Source organism: Mirounga angustirostris, unplaced genomic scaffold (genome assembly GCF_029215605.1).
Source record: "Mirounga angustirostris isolate CCGP_5_RB_7025 unplaced genomic scaffold, mMirAng1.0.hap1 SCAF_4, whole genome shotgun sequence".
Classification (NCBI taxonomy): Eukaryota; Metazoa; Chordata; class Mammalia; order Carnivora; family Phocidae; genus Mirounga; species Mirounga angustirostris.
In genome coordinates this window covers 128457009-128475113 of record NW_026991712.1, presented here as the reverse complement: position 1 = coordinate 128475113, position 18105 = coordinate 128457009, and the positions used below count along the sequence as shown (strand labels likewise).

The following is an 18105-nucleotide window of genomic DNA, read 5'->3' as shown; positions in this document are numbered from 1 at the left end:
CCTGGTTGACCCAAACATTCTTGAGCAGAGTGATCTTTAGCTTCTAAGTGTTTGAATTTCTGCCAAATTTTTTCTTGTGATTGAATTCCAGTTTTAAAGCATTAAGGTCTGAGAATATGCAGGGAATAATCTCAATCTTTTGGTATCGGTTGAGACCTGATTTGTGACCCAGTTTGTGGTCTATTCTGGAGAAAGTTCCATGTGTGCTCGAGAAGAATGAGTATTCTGTTGTTTTAGGGTGGAATGTTCTGTATATATCTATGAGGTCCATCTGGTCCAGTGGACCATTCAAAGCTCTTGTTTCTTTGATTTTTCTGCTTAGATGATCTGTCTATTGCTGAGAGTGGAGTATTGAGGTCTCCGACAATTAACATATTGTTATCAATATGACTCTTTATTTTGGTTAACAGTTGGCTTATGTAGATGGCTGCTCCCATGTTGGGGGTGTAGATATTTACAATTGTTAGATCTTCTTGTTGGATAGACCCTGTAAGAATGATATAGTGTCCTTCTGTGTCTCTAACTACAGTCTTTAGTTTAAAATCTGTCTGAATTAAGAATTGCTATCCCAGCTTTCTTTTGAGGTCCGTTGGCATGGAAGATGGATCTCCATCCCTTCACTTTCAGTCTGGATGTATTTTTAGGTTCAAAATGAGTCTCTTGTAGACAGCATATGGATGGGTCCTGTCTTTTTATCCAATCTGCAACCCTGTGCCATTTTATGGGAGCATTTAGGCCATTCATATTGAGAGTGATTATTGAAAGATATGAATTTATTGTCATCATGTTGCCTGTGAAGACCTTGTTTTTATAGATTGTCCCTGTAAATTTCTGTTCTATATCACTCTTGGGGTCTTTCTCCTTTTATAGAACCCCCCTTATTTCTTCCAGTGCTGGCTTAGTGGTCACATATTCTTTCAGTTTCTGCCAGTCTTGGAAGCTCTGCATCTCTCCATCCATTCTAAATGAAAGTCTTGCCAGATAAAGTATTCTTGGCCACATGTTCCTCTCATTTAGTACCCTGAATATATCTTGCCAGCCTTTTCTGGCTTGCCAGGTCTCTGTGGATAGGTCTGACATTTTTCTGATGTTCCTCCCTCTGTACATAAGTAATCTCTTCCCCCTAACTGCCCTTAAGATGGTTTCCTTGGTTCTAAGATTTGCGAGTTTTACTATTGCATGCTGGGGTATTGGCCTGTTTTCCTTGATCTTGGGAGGGGTCCTCTCTGCCTCTAGGACATGAATGTTTGTTTCATTCCCCAAATTAGGGAAGTTCTCAGCTACAATTTGCTCAAATATATCTTCTAGTCTCTCTCTCTCTCCACCCCCTTAGGGATCCCAATAATTCTGACAATGCAACGTTTCATGGTGTCACTTATTTCTCTGATTCTATTTTCATGGATTCTGAGTTGTTTTTCCCTGACCTCCTCTTTTCCCTTCTTGTCTATTAACTGGTCTTTAGATCACTAATTCATTCTTCTGCCTTGCTTACCCTAGCTGTTAGATTATCTAGATTAGATTGGATCTCATTGATAGCATTTTTAAATTCTGCCAATTCAGCTTTCATTTCTGCCCTTAGAGACTCTCTGTTGCCATTAATCGACTTCTCCATTCTAGCTATTGTCTTCACAATTGCTAGCCTGAATTTCATCTCCAACATCTTGGTTAGATCTGTATCCATTATCTGTGGCATAAGTCATAGTCTCGGAGTCTCTCCTATTTTGGGGGTTCCTCCTCCTAGTCATTCTGTTGATGGGTAGTTGAGGGAATGTATAGAGTCCAAATTATTGACCACAACCCAAGCAAGATGCACCTGTTTTCTAGGGACCTTAGGGTTGCTGGCCTCTTGTTTCCCCAGCCTGTCTTCTGGGGGAGGGACCTGCCATGCTGTTACTCAGGTAACCCTGTTTGGGCAAAGCTGCCCTGCCCCATGTGGCAGGAGATGGGCTCAGTGAAAACCGGTCTTTTGTGGCTTCTGTTCTCTGGTGGTTTTCCCTGGCGGTTTTCCATGTCTCTTCTGAAAGAGCAGAAGAGATCATTTCCAACACTCACCTCAGAGCAGAGATCGCAGTCTGCTCTTCAGTGAGCTCTCCAGGCCACACTATCTCCGTTTCTGTCTGTGCTGCTATAAACTGCAGGGTCTTGAGTTGTGCACCCCTCCACAGCACTCCCAGTCCTCACCTCCAGGTCAGGGCACATCTCTGCCCTTTGTGCTTCTAAAACCACCAGCCACCCCCAGTTTGCACATGCAGCCCCGCTGCTCTGGGTTTCCATCTGGGGGGCTGCCCTAAAGTCCTTTCCCTCTCGCTACCAGTCTGCAAGTCTGTGCCCGGTCCCCAGGATGGGAGGCTATCGCTCACCGGTGGTGTAGGATCCCAACAGGTCGACTCCCTCCCCCTTGTTTATCCTCCAATATCTGCCTGCAGAATCATGGCTCCCCACTTCATACTTCGAAACCAAACACCTGTGATACTGTTTGTAGAGATCCAGATCTATCTTCTTACATCTCAGGCTGATTTCGTGGGTGTTCAGAGTGGTCTGGTAAATATCCAGCTCAATTTCGAGGATGGTTGGAATAGGGTCCCCTACTCCTCTGCCATCTTTTCCCACAGTACTGTATGTATAAAAAAGTCTGCATATAAGTGGACATATGCAGTTCAAACCCATGGTGTTCAAGTTTCAACTGTACCATGAACAATTATATGCCAACAAATTCAACAACTTAGAAGAAATGGATAAATTCCTAGAAAGATACAACCTACCAAGATTGAATCATGATAAAATAGAATATCTGAACAGACCGGTTACTAGTAAGAAGATTGAATCGGTAATCAAAAATCTCCCCAACAAACAAAAGGCCAGAACCAGATAGCTTCACTGGTGAAGTCTACCAAAATTCAAAGAAGAATTAATACCATCCTTCTCAAGCTCTCCAAAACATAGAAGTGGAGGGAACATTTCCAAACTCATTTTATAAGGCCAGCATTACCCTGATATCAAAATCAGACACAGAAACCACAAGAAAAGAGAACTATAGTCCAATACCCCTGATGAACACAGATGTACAAATCCTCAATAAAATATTAACTGAATTCAACACTACATTAAAAATATCATACACCATGGGATTTATTCCAGGGATGCAAGGATGGTTCAGCATCCACAAATCAATAAATGTGATACACCACTTTAATGAAATGAAAGATAAAAATCATATGATAATCTCAATAGATGCAGGACAAGCATTTGAGAAAATTCAACAACCATTCCTGTGTTAACAACTATAACCGAGACTTTTTACTGAACATTATGTACTAGGCAGCTTTCCAAGGGCTTCATGTACATCATTTTTAAAAATATTCACAAATCCTATTGTATAGTTGAAGAAATTACTAATTAGACTATGTACGTGCAGAGGATCATACAGTTAATATGCAATGAATCTGTGCCTTTTCAATCTCCAAATCCATGCCTGTAACCCCACTGATCTGTGACCTTTCCTGGATAAATCTTAATTTATTCTGGTCAATAAGAATTGTTCCACTGACGTTCAAGGCACTTACCCACAAACAGCCTGGCTTTTTCTCTGCTCAGTATGTTGCTTTCTCTAGTAAATAGGCTGCTGTTAATAGGAAATGATTGGTTTCCCATGATACAGAGAAAGTCGTTGTCCAAGATAGTAGCAGAGGTCAGTTACACAGTGTTATACTTCTCAAATCTAACTGGCCATTTCCTCACTCAGTGAATGGCTTTAAGCTGACTTGCCACACCATTAACTGCTGAGATAGCACTACCTAGGAAGTCAACAAGGAGCTGACATTGGTTGTTTCACCTGTATTTGTGATATATTGATGACCTTTCTCCCTCTTGGCACTGTCAAACTTCACTATAGCCAATCTCAGATTTTTCTTGCTCCTTACGACAAGTCACTGAAATCAATACCAGACAATACGGTCTTTCCCTTCTTGATGACAATAAAAGAGTGACTGAATCACATGCCCAGGCTTTATAGTAGTAAAGGGCAGAAACATACATAAAAGACTTTTACACAAAAAGCTTTCTTGGGAGTCTTCGATTAAGGGGTAGCAGTTCTTATATTCCTCCACCGGACTGACTCAACCCTTTCACATGCAGCTGCACAGAAGGAGCAGATAAGGAAACCCTGAAGAGATCTGAAACTGTCTAGAAGCCTATTGAGGATAACAAGGAGAATAGTAACAATAAACCAACACATATTGAGTGTTTACTGTTTTTCAGATACTGTTCTAAGAGCTTTATATTCATTGTCTCAGTTAATCCTCACAATCTTGTGAGATGGAGATACGTACCATTACCATGCTGATGTTATGGATAAGGAAACTGGGTCTTATAATCATTAGGAAGCATTTCCAAAATTCCTCAGTTATCTGTTATGCAGCTGGGATTAGAATTCAGGCTAACTATAGAACCTGGGGATTCAACTGCATTCTTATATTGATATGTGCAAAGCTCTTCTTCAGGTGACAATAATAGGAAATTGCTATTTTTGGTGTCTGCTACCATAAAACTGCATTGTCAATCCAAATGGTATTTTAGGGGAAATTACTCTTGAATAGAAACCTCACAAACATTCATATATTGGCCCATATGTTTATTAGCACTCTGAAGGAATCTGCCATAAATGCTATACTGTTCCTTGGGAGAAACTTTAGTTCCTTTGTTGGTGTTCACACTGTACCTGTACTGCTTTTAAGGGGACAGGGTTACTGGTTAGATTTCAAACTTGATATAAACTAACTCTCCACCCAAAGAGTGTAATTCAGAATACTTGCCTCTAGGGAGTGACGCCTCATTATGTAGTACTGGCCAATTATTAGAAAGTCTGACAGTACCCGGCTTAAAATTACTCAGTTGAAAGAGAAAACTAGATCACACTTCTGTAACTATACAGACCTACCATTTGATCAGATAGGAAAGTTAAAGGAATAAAATACGTTTTCTGAAATGTTTTTCATTAACCTAAATGGTGTTTTTTACCTCCTTAAAAACCATAAGGCATGGGACCAAAGGTCAGTAAGGAAAAAGGGTAGAACATTTTGATAGCACTTTTTTTCAAGATAAAGAAGATAAAAGTTATAGAAATAATTTATGCAAAATTAAATAATTTTTCTCAATTTAACACTTTGGGGGTGGGAAGTAAATAATTAAATTCACTGCAAGTTAAATGCTTCCTAGTAATTGATAATGGCAACTGAAAAGAAAAGGACTATTTTGATATTTAGTGATTTTTAAGAAGGGCAATACCTACCGTAACCTATAATTCCAATCACACCCACCATGAAGACCCAGAAGAGGAATCCAGCTGTGAACCTCAGGAGTATCACAAACAACCAACTAAGGAGCATGGCGATAGTCAGGCCACTAGAGGAAAAAGCATACAACAGACAGGGGTCAAGAGTGTTAAACATAACATAAAGTTAACAGCAAGACAACATCTTCTATTCAAAATAATTCTCAGATTATTTTATTTTAGCTGGCTATAGAAATATTTATAATATTAAAAAGTATAAACAATAGTTCCTATTAAGACTTTCATATGAAAGAGTAGGACCATCAGGAACTTCATACCGGAGTTAGTATTTGTGTACCTGGGTAAACAGAAGTTAAGTAGCAACCACAGTTCAAAGAAAAACACAATTCCTCCAACCTACCATTTTGGCCTATCTGCCACAGTTGCCATGCTGTATTTTTTTTCCCCTCCACACGTCTCACTAAGTGATAAATTATAAAACATATCCATGATACTAATAGAAGGAAACCCTATACAACAGAACTATCTACAAGTAAGGGAGCAGTCTTAGGGCAGAAAAGAAAAATAATTGCCCCACACAGTTCCTGAATCCATGATTTTGTAGTCATTATTATGGTCTAATTATCTTTAATAATTTGTGATGTCTGACATCACGACATCTATTTCAGATCCCCAGTGACCTGTAGGCCATTATATGGAGCCACGATAGAGCTTCTGTATCTCCTGGGCCATATAACTTTATCAAGCAGTCAGCAGCATGACTTTTTTTTGTTTTTTTACAAATTTTTTAATTAAAAAAAATTTTTTTTTAATTAAAAAAAATTTTTTAATACTAGAGATACTTCTCCCCCCAGCTCATATATCCAGGTTAAATCCATATTGGATTTTTCTAGGTAATTTCATTAAACAGAATTCATTAAGATTAGAAATTTTGGATGACGCTTCCATTAAGAAATGATACCTCCGATGCTCTTTCAAGTTTCCAAACAGAAACATAGCCTGATACATTTATTGAGCTTATTGTCTCCAAGTATTATCTTTTTAAAAAAAATCTTAATAATTCCTGTCACTGGATAGATGACAGTATTGTATCAAAGTAACTTCTAAGGTCACATCCTTGCAGAGCCTATGCTTTCAACTCCAGAAGTCATTCCCTATTAACATCACAGATACTTTAATGCTTAAATATTCAATATGGTTGAAGGATTATTCTATGGCATAGTCCAAGAGGAATATTCAAAAAGGTCAGGGGGAAGAAAAGAAATATAGCTGTTTATTCTCTGTGTTTTTAATTCCTGCATAAAATTCTAACTGAATAAATAAAGTCAGGGCATATTAGTCTTTGGCTTTATATTTATGAGATAGATGGAGAACAGAAGAGTCAAAAATAAAGGGAGTGTTTATGTTCTAGTGGTGTTAGCAGTGCCTGGGTGGAGAGGGTTCAGTGTGTGTTGGGAGTGAGGTAAACAGGAAGGTCTATCATAATGCATACTTTTTCAGATAATAGTTAAAAAGCCAAAATAAAGAGGAAATGTACAAATTATCTAATGATATTTGAGTTTGACAATAGGGGAACCAGTTTAACTGTTGTCAAGTATAGACTACAATCTGTGCTATGGAGAGAGATCCTGAAATACTGATGCACACGAAAATAGTTATTGCATTTAAGGCAAAACATCGAAATGAGTAAAATCTCAAAAAACACTATCTAGTTTTACAGCTATACAAACTAGTCACTGGTATTTTACACACAATTTTGACTTTATTAAGCATCATATAGTTAAATACATCTATCTTGTTCCCCTAGTGATTTTATAACTGTTCCTTGAACCCACATTTTCTATGCATCTTCTATGGTCCAAGGACCACACTAGGAGTTACAAAAATAGAGATGAGTTAGACAGGGTTACCATGGTAAAGAATTCATAGTTTATCATAGAAAAAGAGCCAGGTAAATAACATAAGGTTCTAGGTGCTATGTAGATGACAGGTATGTGTGTATGTATAGGGGTGTGTGTGTGTGTGTGTGTGTGTGCATGCGCATGTGCACGCTTGTGCATACACGTGCATGTGGGTAGGAGGAGCACAGGGAAAAAGTAATTATATCTGGAGAAGTCAAGAAAGACTTCATAAATTACACAAAAGCTGATTTTATTTTTATTTTTTAAAGATTTTATTTATTTGAGAGAGAGAAGGAAAGAGAGAGAGAGAGAGAAAGCACACAAGTGGGAGAGAGTGGCAGAGGGACAGGGAGAGGAAGGCTCCCCACTGAGCAGGGAGCCTGATGTGGGCTGGATCCCAGGACCCCCGGGATCATGACCTGAGCTGAAGGCAGATGCTTCACTAACTGAGCCATCCAGGTGCCCCAAAAGTTGATTTTAAATAATGAGATGGAGTTGCCCAGGACACAGCAAGGATGTGCCAGGAAAGAGAACAGAATGTGCAAAAACATGGGGGTTTGACACTCTAGGAATGGGTGTGTTATTTGATGTGTTTAGAATATAGGGTCAATCAAGTAACATGGGTGGAGAAGAATGTGGGACACTAAATGGACCAGGTTGTAAAGGGCCTTGTAACTATCTGAAGAAGTTTTCTCTTTGCTCTTTGATCACTAGGGAACCATAGATGCTTTTAAGGCATAAGGTGATATAGAGCCAGATAGTAGCAATAGTCTTAAATATATCAAACACAGGTACCCACTCCAGTAGAGTGATTGCATTTTCCCTTACCTTTTCAGGAATGCAAACCTTATGGCTAAAAATTTTTAATCTCCTCCTCCTTTCATATATTTTTTCAGCTCTTCATAACTACAGTGACCTTTGGTGATGATAATAACAAACATTATGTGGAAAGGATGTGTTAAAAAATAAGAGGGAAGGACAAATGAGAAAACAGACCCAGAGAAATAAAACTGCATCCACTGTAACATAACAATAAGAAGCAAACGTACTACAGATGTTGTCCCTGCATGACTTGAAGTATATTTATACAAGTACTTTTATTGGGAATTTAATGAATAAAGTTCAAATTTACATTCTTATAACTTTTGTAACACTGGGTGTATTTCCAAATATCTTTGCCCCATTTTTCAGCCACAGGAACTGAGTCAACCTTTTATTCACAAATATGAATGGGGAATTTTTAAAAAAGATTTATTTGGGAGAGAGAGAGAATCAGGAGCAGGGGGAAGGGTAGAAGGAGAAGCAGGCTCCCTGCTGAGCCGGGATCCTGATGCGGGGCTGGATCCCAGGACCCTGGGTCATGACCCAAGCCGAAGGCAGACGCTTAACCGACTGAGCCACCCAGGCACCCTGAATGGGGAATTTGAAGAAAGCGTTCTACAAGGATAAAACGGGGCTGGAGAAGAAACACCAATGTTTGCACTTACATGAGAATCCAATACCAAGTTGTTGCATAGTCTTCAAATACTTTCATTCCAATTGCCCTTGCATCAAGGATTTTATTGACACGACTGAATTCAAAGAAGGAAAAAATCAATTATTTTGACTACCACTAAACAGAAATGTTCTTGTTATGATAAAAGGGGTTTGCAAGCTGCTGTTCAAAACATATTTTTAGAAACCATTTATCAAGAGGCACTCTTTCCCTAGCCATAACAGTATGTGAGATGTCACTTTGGTGAACTACAAAGGCCACTCTAGCTACACAGAGAACATGGCTTTCAAGAATGGTGAACAGATCCCTTTTCAACGTATGTGACATGTCCTCAATATTGCAGTAATCTCACTGTAAGAAATGAATTTAAATAAGGTCAGTTTTTAGCTTACAAAATCCATAGCATCAAGAATGAACATCATCCTTAATTCCCTTTTCTAAACCTCTGACAGCTGTGTAGCAGGAAGGCACCATGGGGCACATACAGAAAAGTGCACAAATCATTAGTGTCCAGTTTGACGGATTATCAGAAATGAATGCACTATGTAACTACAATATTGTTCTCCCTTTCCCCCTGTGCCCCAGTTACAACACCTCCTCCTTCCCCTAAGGTAACCACAATCCTGACTTCTGTGATAATAAGTTCCTAGTTTTCTTTTTCAGTTTTACCACTTACATATGCATCGCAGGGTAATTTAATTTAGTTGTGCTTGGTTTTGAATTTTTCTATCAGTGGAACTGCACTTGTACTATTATTTTGTGATTTCTTTCACATAGCTTTATATTTGTGAAATCCATCCATGTTGCTATTACATTTTAAATATGCAGGACCATTCTACTTGGACTGCTAAACTCAAGGAAGAGAAAAACATTTTTAGAATATCTTTTATGTTTCACTTTTAATTCAACAATTGAGCTACACAATGATACTTGGTGTTTGTGCACACATGTGAATGTACCCACCCAGAGAATTATATTTCCCAATAACCTGAAACATCACAATGTGTACACTAAGGAAACAGTAAATTGACTTCACTGTAGTTAGTACATAGAAACTGATATGGTCCTGAAACAGCATTACCAAGGTTGTCTCGCCTTTCTTAAGGCCCTCTTCCTTTTAAGACATCTGGCAGTTTCATTATCTTAGTCAATTTTTTTGAATGGTGATTTAAAAAGCATCTTTTTATTGTGTTCATTCAACAAGTAAATTAAGGTCTTTAAATATGCTCACTGAGATCCCAATTCTATACCTGTTGATAATCCACAGTGACATGTATATTTCATAACAATGCATAATTCTTCCTCTACAACCCTTAACCTAATGGAAGCTTTCATTTTGCGTATAGTAATAAGATGCATCCAAACTGAAAATAAGAAGGTAAACAAACATACTTTGCAGCTGTCCTGAGTTCTACAGCATTTCTGGTCTTTCCACTTCCATCTTCAAATATTGTCTTATTTCCTACTGTCAAAGTGCCATTTTTAGTAGTGAAGTCAGGGAAACATCTCTGGAGAACTATAAAAAAATAAAATTATGGTAAACATTTTTCTACTTCTTTCTATGTAACGTTTTCCCTTTCTTAAGCTTTCTGTTATTTATAATTAGATTCTTGCTAGACAATGTATAAACATACTGCTCAACATGATAATTGCCCATTACTTGATGGTCAGAAGGTTTTCTGATGGTTCTAAGACACATGTAAAAAGCAAATATGATCACAATCTGAAGATACACTCTAAACTTGTTGATTATTTTACACATGGTATATTCATCACGTAGCCAATAAGTAAGATGCACAGCACAGGTGTTAAAAGAATAATACTGATAACATATCTCACATGGTAAAAACATTTTAATAAAAAGGCTACATTTATTGTATGACTGAGTTTACTTTTTTTTTTTAGGATTTTATTTATTTGAGAGAGAGAGAGAGAGAGAGAGAGCGCGCGCGCGCACACCGGCAGTGGGGAGGGGCAGAAAAAAGGGAGAAGCTGACTCCCTGCTGAGCAGAGAGCTCAATGAGGGGCTCGACCCCAGGACTCAGGGATCATGACCTAAACTGAAGACGGATGCTTAACCAACTGAGCCACCGAGGAGCTCTGAGTTTACTTTTTCTTTCCTTTTTTTTTTTTTTTTAAAGATTTTATTTATTTATTTGACAGAGAGAGACACAGTAAGAGAAGGAACACAAGCAGGGGGAGTGGGAGAGGGAGAAGCAGGCTTCCTGAGGAGCAGGGAGCCCGAAGCGGGGCTCGATCCCAAGACCCTGGGATCATGACCTGAGCCGAGGCAGACACTTAACGACTGAGCCACCCAGGCACCCCTACTTTTTCTTATTAAAAAAATCTTAAGATACTTCTTGAATGAAACATTGAAAACTGGAGATTAGTGAATAATTCCTTGAGAAACAAGAACTAGCTCAAACTTCAGGCTACTAGGACAACTGAATTTTTATTTTTGAAGTCTTAATAATTTGTCTCCCAGCTTTCTCACTTACCTGGTGTTTTGGAGGGGCTGAAAATAGAAATTCTAAAGCTATCAAAATGCCCCACAGTTTGTAGACTAGCATAATTTCTCCGAAGAGCTACCTCACTGTTCAATCTTCTATGCACTTATTTTGATTTAAATAGAATCCTTGCCTCTTTACAAATCTGTATTATTAAAGTATTTTAAAACCCCAATTTTAAATCAAGAGGGAAGAGAAGTCAGAAGTGGATCATTTTTATATTTTTTCTTACAGGAAGAATCACAGATTTGCATGGGTTTTCAGGGAATTTAAACTTGAAAATATTAAAGCAGTTGATATAGGGAAAGAAGAAATAGGTCTTTACCAAGGCTTTTCTGACTTTTTGGGCTTAAAATGATCTCTTGTCTACCTACCTTCATCTTCTGTAGCACTTAAAATATGGCTGATTCCTTCAGTATCTTCCTCATCTTCTTCTGGTTCTTCCCTGGCAAATTTGACATAGTAGTCTCTACCAGCTGCTCCTATTCCCTCTCAATCCAATCACCTGCTGCCCCCACCACTCCAAGGAATTTGTCCTCCCAGGGATCCCAATAATATCCTAATGGCCAAAAACTCCAAATATCTTTTATTCATCATCCTACTTGAACCCATTACCTAGCACAGTAAATATTTCCTGTTAATTGAGTTAACTTTTCTGAGTCTTTGACATAGTAGACAACCCCTGCCTTCTTCCTTTGGCTTACATGCCCAAGTTCTCTCCTGCCCTCCCTTTAGCTTTTCTGTGCGTTTTTTCCCTTGTCACTCCTTAAATAGGACTGTTTCCACCTACAGAGTCCTCCAACCTTGTTCTGGGCAATTTCATCCAATCAGTTAGTTCCAATGACTAAATATGCTCATTATATATTTGGAAAATAAAGAAAATAAGAAGGAAGATAACAAAATACACAGTCCTACCACCCACAATGAACTCTAACATTTTAGATAAATTTCCTTCCAGTCGTTCTTCTACAAGAAATTTTTTTGAGAGTCATAACCATAAAATAAATGCAGGGTTTTCCCTTGTTTCTTTCTTTTAATATTACTTATTTCCTTTCATAAACTATTTAGTAAGTGAATTTTATTAGCTGTATACTCTTCCATTAAGTAGTATACTTAATCACCTATTGGGGGAATGAATACAAGTTGATTGTGATGTTTACCATAATGTCTCCTTTACTGTACTGTGAGGGACTATGCCTTATACATTTCTGTGTCCCCAGTGTACGTTTTATATTGTGTGATTTAACCAAACTATACTTGTAAGGGCAGGGATGTCTTATATTCTTATGCCTATTATATCTTCAGTGACTAAGGATTCATTTTCATCTTTTTGTAACATTGTTCTTGGCTACTGACACTTGTTGCCCAGGGCTTCCTGGCAAAATGCAGTTGCTTGCATCTTTACTTCATGGTCCTCAGTGACCCAAAGAAAAGGGAGAGGGGCGCATAAGGCATTGTGTTTGGTGGTAGCTACTTCGATGGTACCTGACTTTCTACTCAAATAGAAAATGGTACGTGGCTTTCTACTCCAATAGAAAAAAGAAGAAAGAAGAGAGGAAATGCCCACAGTTTTGTCATCTCCAAAACATGCATCCAATTTGGCATATTTCTTTGCAATATTTTTCTTTGCATAGCCTTTTTTATTTTAATTTATACATGCTTGTCATTATAATGCACATAGCATTTTATTTAATATTATACTATATAATACTTATATTTAATAATTCTAAAATATTTCATTTAATGACTATACCATAATTTATTTAAAGCACATTCTTGCTCTTGGACATAAGAGTGTTTCTTTTTCCTTTCCTTTTTTTTTCTTTTTGGTTCTTCTGAATAGCATTGTGATGGGCATCTTTAGGTAAAGTTGTTTCTCTGTAGTTAGGATTATATTTGTAAGAATAGGAAATTAGTGATTATTTTATTTTCTTTTTCAAAAAGGTAGACAAAGTTTATGTAAACTTTAAATAATATTTATAAATCTTAAAAATATAAAATATTGATTCCTTTAAGAGATATATAAGTATTTCAAATTTCAAATTATAGGACAAGTTTATGTCCAACCATCACCCCCCAGGCAAATTCTGAACATACTCTTTGGCTGAATTCAGGGGTGAGTGTGCAAGATTATGTCTGTGTGTGCTTATCTGTGCTCATAGAACACCAAATAATCAATCTGGGCTTTTAAAATCAATTTTTAATCCTTTCTGTGTATGTTGATGCAGCAAAACTCCAAAACTACCAGAGCTCCAGTGGAAATATCTCTGTGGAGTCAGGAGAATGGGCTTTAGCTTTGGCTTCCTTCTAATTAACTCTGGGACCAGTTATACAACTATTCTTGGCTTCAATTTTGTCAAAAGTGAAATAGGGAACTGAATTGAGTAACTTTTTATGATTGTATGTTCTAAGATAAGTAATAACCACTTACATGGTTTGCTTGGAAAAATTGCTATTGGACAATCATCATCCAGTAAGACTTGTGTGACAGTCTAAAATGGAAGGAAGAGTATGTTAACATTTCAAAGGCTATGTAATGACAACTTTTACTCTCAGTATAAAAATTGTGTCCTTTGAAAATTTAACTCCATAATTATCTCATTATTTCATATTACTATCCTAATAAGAGTGGTTTTAAGATTATTACACACACACATACTTATTTGACAAATGCTCTAAAATGTCCTAACTGTAATTCAATCAAATCAACAATAATAAAACCAGACCCACTGAAGCCAAGACACACCTTTGAAAGTGTGTATCTATGTCTTAGTCACATTCTGAGTCTCTAATTCTTCAAAAAAATTTTCTCTGGAAAAACAGCACCTTCTTTAAGTTAGAAGCCATTAATACTATTTAACATAATGGGGCTTTAGAATTCCTTTATAAGTCTCAAACCTAGGTAGGGTTTGAGGATTTTTTTTTTTAATGAATAATTATCAAATTGGGTTTGGAAATAAAATTCTACTTGTTACTAAGTAGCCATGGATCTTCATTATCACATTAGTGAAATGGTAACATTAATAAAATCAAATGACATTAGCTCCTAGATCTTGATGGTAAAAAAAAATCAAGCCAAGTAGAGAATTTGTTAGTTTCAAGGAACAGTTAAAGCTAACTTACCAGACTTAAGAGTCTTGCATAACACCTGAAGTCTACACAATGATAAGCTATAAATGGTGCATGTGTGTTTCTATGTAACTTTGTGTTTTAATGGAACAATACATAATCATTTCCTAGATGATTTGGGAGCTTGTCTATTACAAATGCTCATGTTGCACTTGAGATTGACACAAAAGTTAAATTCTTCTCTAGTTTTAAGCTTAAACACACATACCTTTGCAGGCTTAACAAAAGGGGATTTGCAGAACTGGCTGTAGTACATCCAATAGTGTTTGTTTGTTCTGTACCTAAACTGTATTTCCATGTAAGTTAAAAATTTTTCTGGGCACTTGGAGACACAGATCTGTGAAGAAAAGGAACACAGCGGTGGGAACTCAATTGAGTTAAACAAACCAAGGAAGTAGCTGTAAGTTTAGACTTCTAAGTTATCTACCACTATAAAGAGCAAAGCACATCTAAGAAACTTACATCAATTTTCTAATTTATGTAAAAAATAAAATTTCATGTACTAGTTATCAATCTCTACTCCTTGCCTTTGATGAATGATTTGTGTTAAGACAAGAAGATGTTGTACAATGACAGACTTGTTTTTAACTTCTGATTTTGAGATCTACTTGCAGTAGATCTGTAGATCTACTTGCAGCTGGGAGAAATAATGTATTCCACCCAGTTTTATGCAATGGTAATAACTTCCACAATTACAGAACAATATTACAACCAAAAAATTGATATTGTTACCATCCAATAACCTTATGTAGATTTCACTAGTCTTACATGCACTCATTTGTGTGTGCGCATGCACGCACATGCAGTTCTATGCAATTTTATCATGTGTAGGTTCATGTGACCACTACCACAGGACAATGATGGATTTTTAATAAAATATTTCCTTATTAGTTTCTGAGTTAGTAGATAAGAGTATAATGCAAGATTAATATTTGCAAGATTAATTTTGTCCGTGTAGTTTATGTATTTTCAGGGTTAGAGTCTTGCTTCCTTTCCTATATATGAATAAAATGGTCATTAAACATGCTCCAAATATTGATAACTTATGTCACTAATAATTATCAGTGCCAGTGAATTCTCAACAATTCTCAAAATATAATTGGGGATTTATTACTATAAGAAACTAACAAAATTGGGGCTATTTGTGGCAGTCAATCATTATTATAGTCTTTTACCAGCCAAATGTAGGCAGAGAGGTCACCAATACAATTATTTTACATGAATGACCTTAGAGGGCCTATTAATGCCAAACTAGATCATTGTGCTAGTAGTCCACAGAGTCACTGTGGAGTGACTGAAATCCATTTAGGAACTCCACAGAGAGAAAGCAGAACCTGAGAAGATACACTCTATTGGCTTTGCTTTTGTTTGTAATTGAAAACAAAAACAAAGATCCTAGTAAGCCACAAGAGTCGCAGTCCTTACACATTCTCTCCTTCAGTTCCTCCTTATGAAAGCCTTCTCAGCTCTGACTTGCTGCATCTCCCTGCTGTACTTTGTTAACTTCTCACTGGCCAGATTCTAGCTCAATCCATGGGCAGCTAGGTAAAAACACCGCTGCTGAGCTGACATCTCTTTCCCATTCTTTGGGTCATGTTTCTACTGTATGCAAAAATATTTGGTGTCAACTCCACAGCCAAGGTAGCAGGTGGATAACTAAATGGATACGTCCAATCTCACAGTGAATATTGTTTTGTAGTAGCAGCAGCAGTGACCTAATTTCTTCTAGAAGTTCTGACAAGGCAAACAACCTGTCTCCACATTCATGCCTCCATATGTATTTTCTCTTTGTCAGTTTCTCATATATACATAGGCATTCACACACACACACACACACACTCACTCACTCACACACCTCTAGAGGAAATATTGAAATTTCACAGGTATCTTTCTACAAAAGCCAAAGAACTGTTTAGGGACATTCAAAGCCCCCAACATGCTCACATTTTTATAAAGAAGGCTAAGGTTATCATCAATGCAAATGTAAAAATTTCACTCTGATTGGAGCTGAGTATACCTTTAACATATTGGAAGATACTTTACATTTAGACTTTGACAATTATATGGCTTTGAAAGATAACTTCACTAGTTCCCCTACTGGGTACATTTAAGTGGATTTATAAAATGAATACTGAAAGTACTAATGCTTTCACAGGACTTAAGTAACAGTAGGAACTGAGTTGGGACCATGATGATTTCTGTATTCCTAAATACACATACATACAATGTGTACTACATATTAAAAGTGCTGTGTATGCAACATATACAAGAAATAATTAAAAATGGCAAAAAGTGGTTTGTTAAAGAGAATCAAAAATTTCATTCCAGACACAAATGAGCTGTTAAAATACAATATAGCAATTGCTCTTTACTCTCTCCCTCTATCAGACCAATTTGTTCATTTCAAATACGATGCTGATTAGTAGCAATCAACATATAATTAGGCAAAAATGAAGGTCACATTGAGGTAGGGTATCCTAATTGATCACAGTGTGTCCTTTAAATGCTTGTGACACATGTCTGGACTATGCTGGCAGTTAACAAAAAACATAATGCATAAAAATATGGCTTGGATCAGTAGATACACTAATGCCTGGCAGACTAAAAGCAATTCTCCATTACTGGCAGCTAAAATATATTCTGACTCAATTCTTTGTGTAACCACAAAGGGGCACTTTATTATTTTTTTATGGATATTCTTTTTTTGTTTATTGAGATATAATTGACATAACATTCTATTAGTTTCAGGTGACTCAATATTTGTATATATTGTGAAATGATTGCCACAGTATGGTTAACATCTGTCATCATACATAGCTAAAAAAATTTTTTCTTGTGATGAAAGCTTTTAAGATCTACCCTTTTAGCAACTTTCAAATATACAATATGGTATTATTAACTATTATCACCATGGTATACCTTACATCCTAAGTGGATATTCTTTTGTTTTTTTTTAATTTTATTATGTTATATTAGTCACCATACAATACATCATTGGTTTTTGATGTGGTGATCCACGATCCATTGTTTTCTTATAACACCCAGTGCTCCATGCAGTACATTCCCTCCTTAATACCCATCACCGGGCTAACCAATCCCCCCTCCCCTCTCCCCTCTAAAACCCTGTTTGTTTCTCAGAGTCCATAGTTTCTCATGGTTCATCTCTCCCTCCAATTCCACCCCCCCATTTTTCCCTTCCTTCTCCTAATGTCCTCCATGCTGTTATGTTCCACAAATAAGTAAAACCATATGATAATTGACTTTCTCTGCTTGACTTATTTCACTTAGCATAATCTCCTCCAGTCCCATCCATGTTGATGAAAAAGTTGGGTATTCATCTTTTCCAATGGCTGAGTACTATTCCATTGTATATATGGACCACATCTTCTTTATCCATTCATCTGTTGAAGGGCATCTCGGCTCTTTCCACAGTTTGGCTATTGCAGACATTGCTGCTATGAACACTGGGGTGCATATGGCCCTTCTTTTCACTACATCTGTGTCTTTGGGGTAAATACCCAGTAGTGCAATTGCTGGGTCATAGGGTAGCTCTATTTTTAAATTTTTGAGAAACCTCCACACTGTTTTCCAAAGTGGCTGTACCAACTTGCATTCCCACCAACAGTGTAAGAGGGTTTCCCTTTCTCCACAACCTCTCCAACACTTGTTGTTTCTTTCCCTGTCCGTTTTTGCCATTCTAACTGGTGTAAGGTGGTATCTCAATGTGGTTTTAATTTGAATTTCCCTGATGGCTAATGATGATGAACATTTTTTCATGTGTTT

At 37.1% G+C, this 18105-nt stretch overlaps 1 protein-coding gene across 2 annotated transcripts in view; it reads right to left on the bottom strand.

Moving 5' to 3' along the window:
- SLC44A5 (solute carrier family 44 member 5) overlaps nucleotides 1–18105 on the bottom strand; it is a 142909-nt gene that overhangs the window by 42473 nt on the left and 82331 nt on the right. For both annotated transcript variants that reach the window (XM_045897397.1, XM_045897398.1), the window contains exons 5-9: nucleotides 14531–14659; nucleotides 13625–13685; nucleotides 10079–10202; nucleotides 8679–8762; nucleotides 5288–5400 (exon numbers count right to left, since the gene is read on the bottom strand). In XM_045897397.1, the coding sequence (XP_045753353.1) occupies nucleotides 5288–5400; nucleotides 8679–8762; nucleotides 10079–10202; nucleotides 13625–13685; nucleotides 14531–14659 (511 nt within the window). The remainder of the gene's footprint in view (nucleotides 1–5287; nucleotides 5401–8678; nucleotides 8763–10078; nucleotides 10203–13624; nucleotides 13686–14530; nucleotides 14660–18105) is intronic.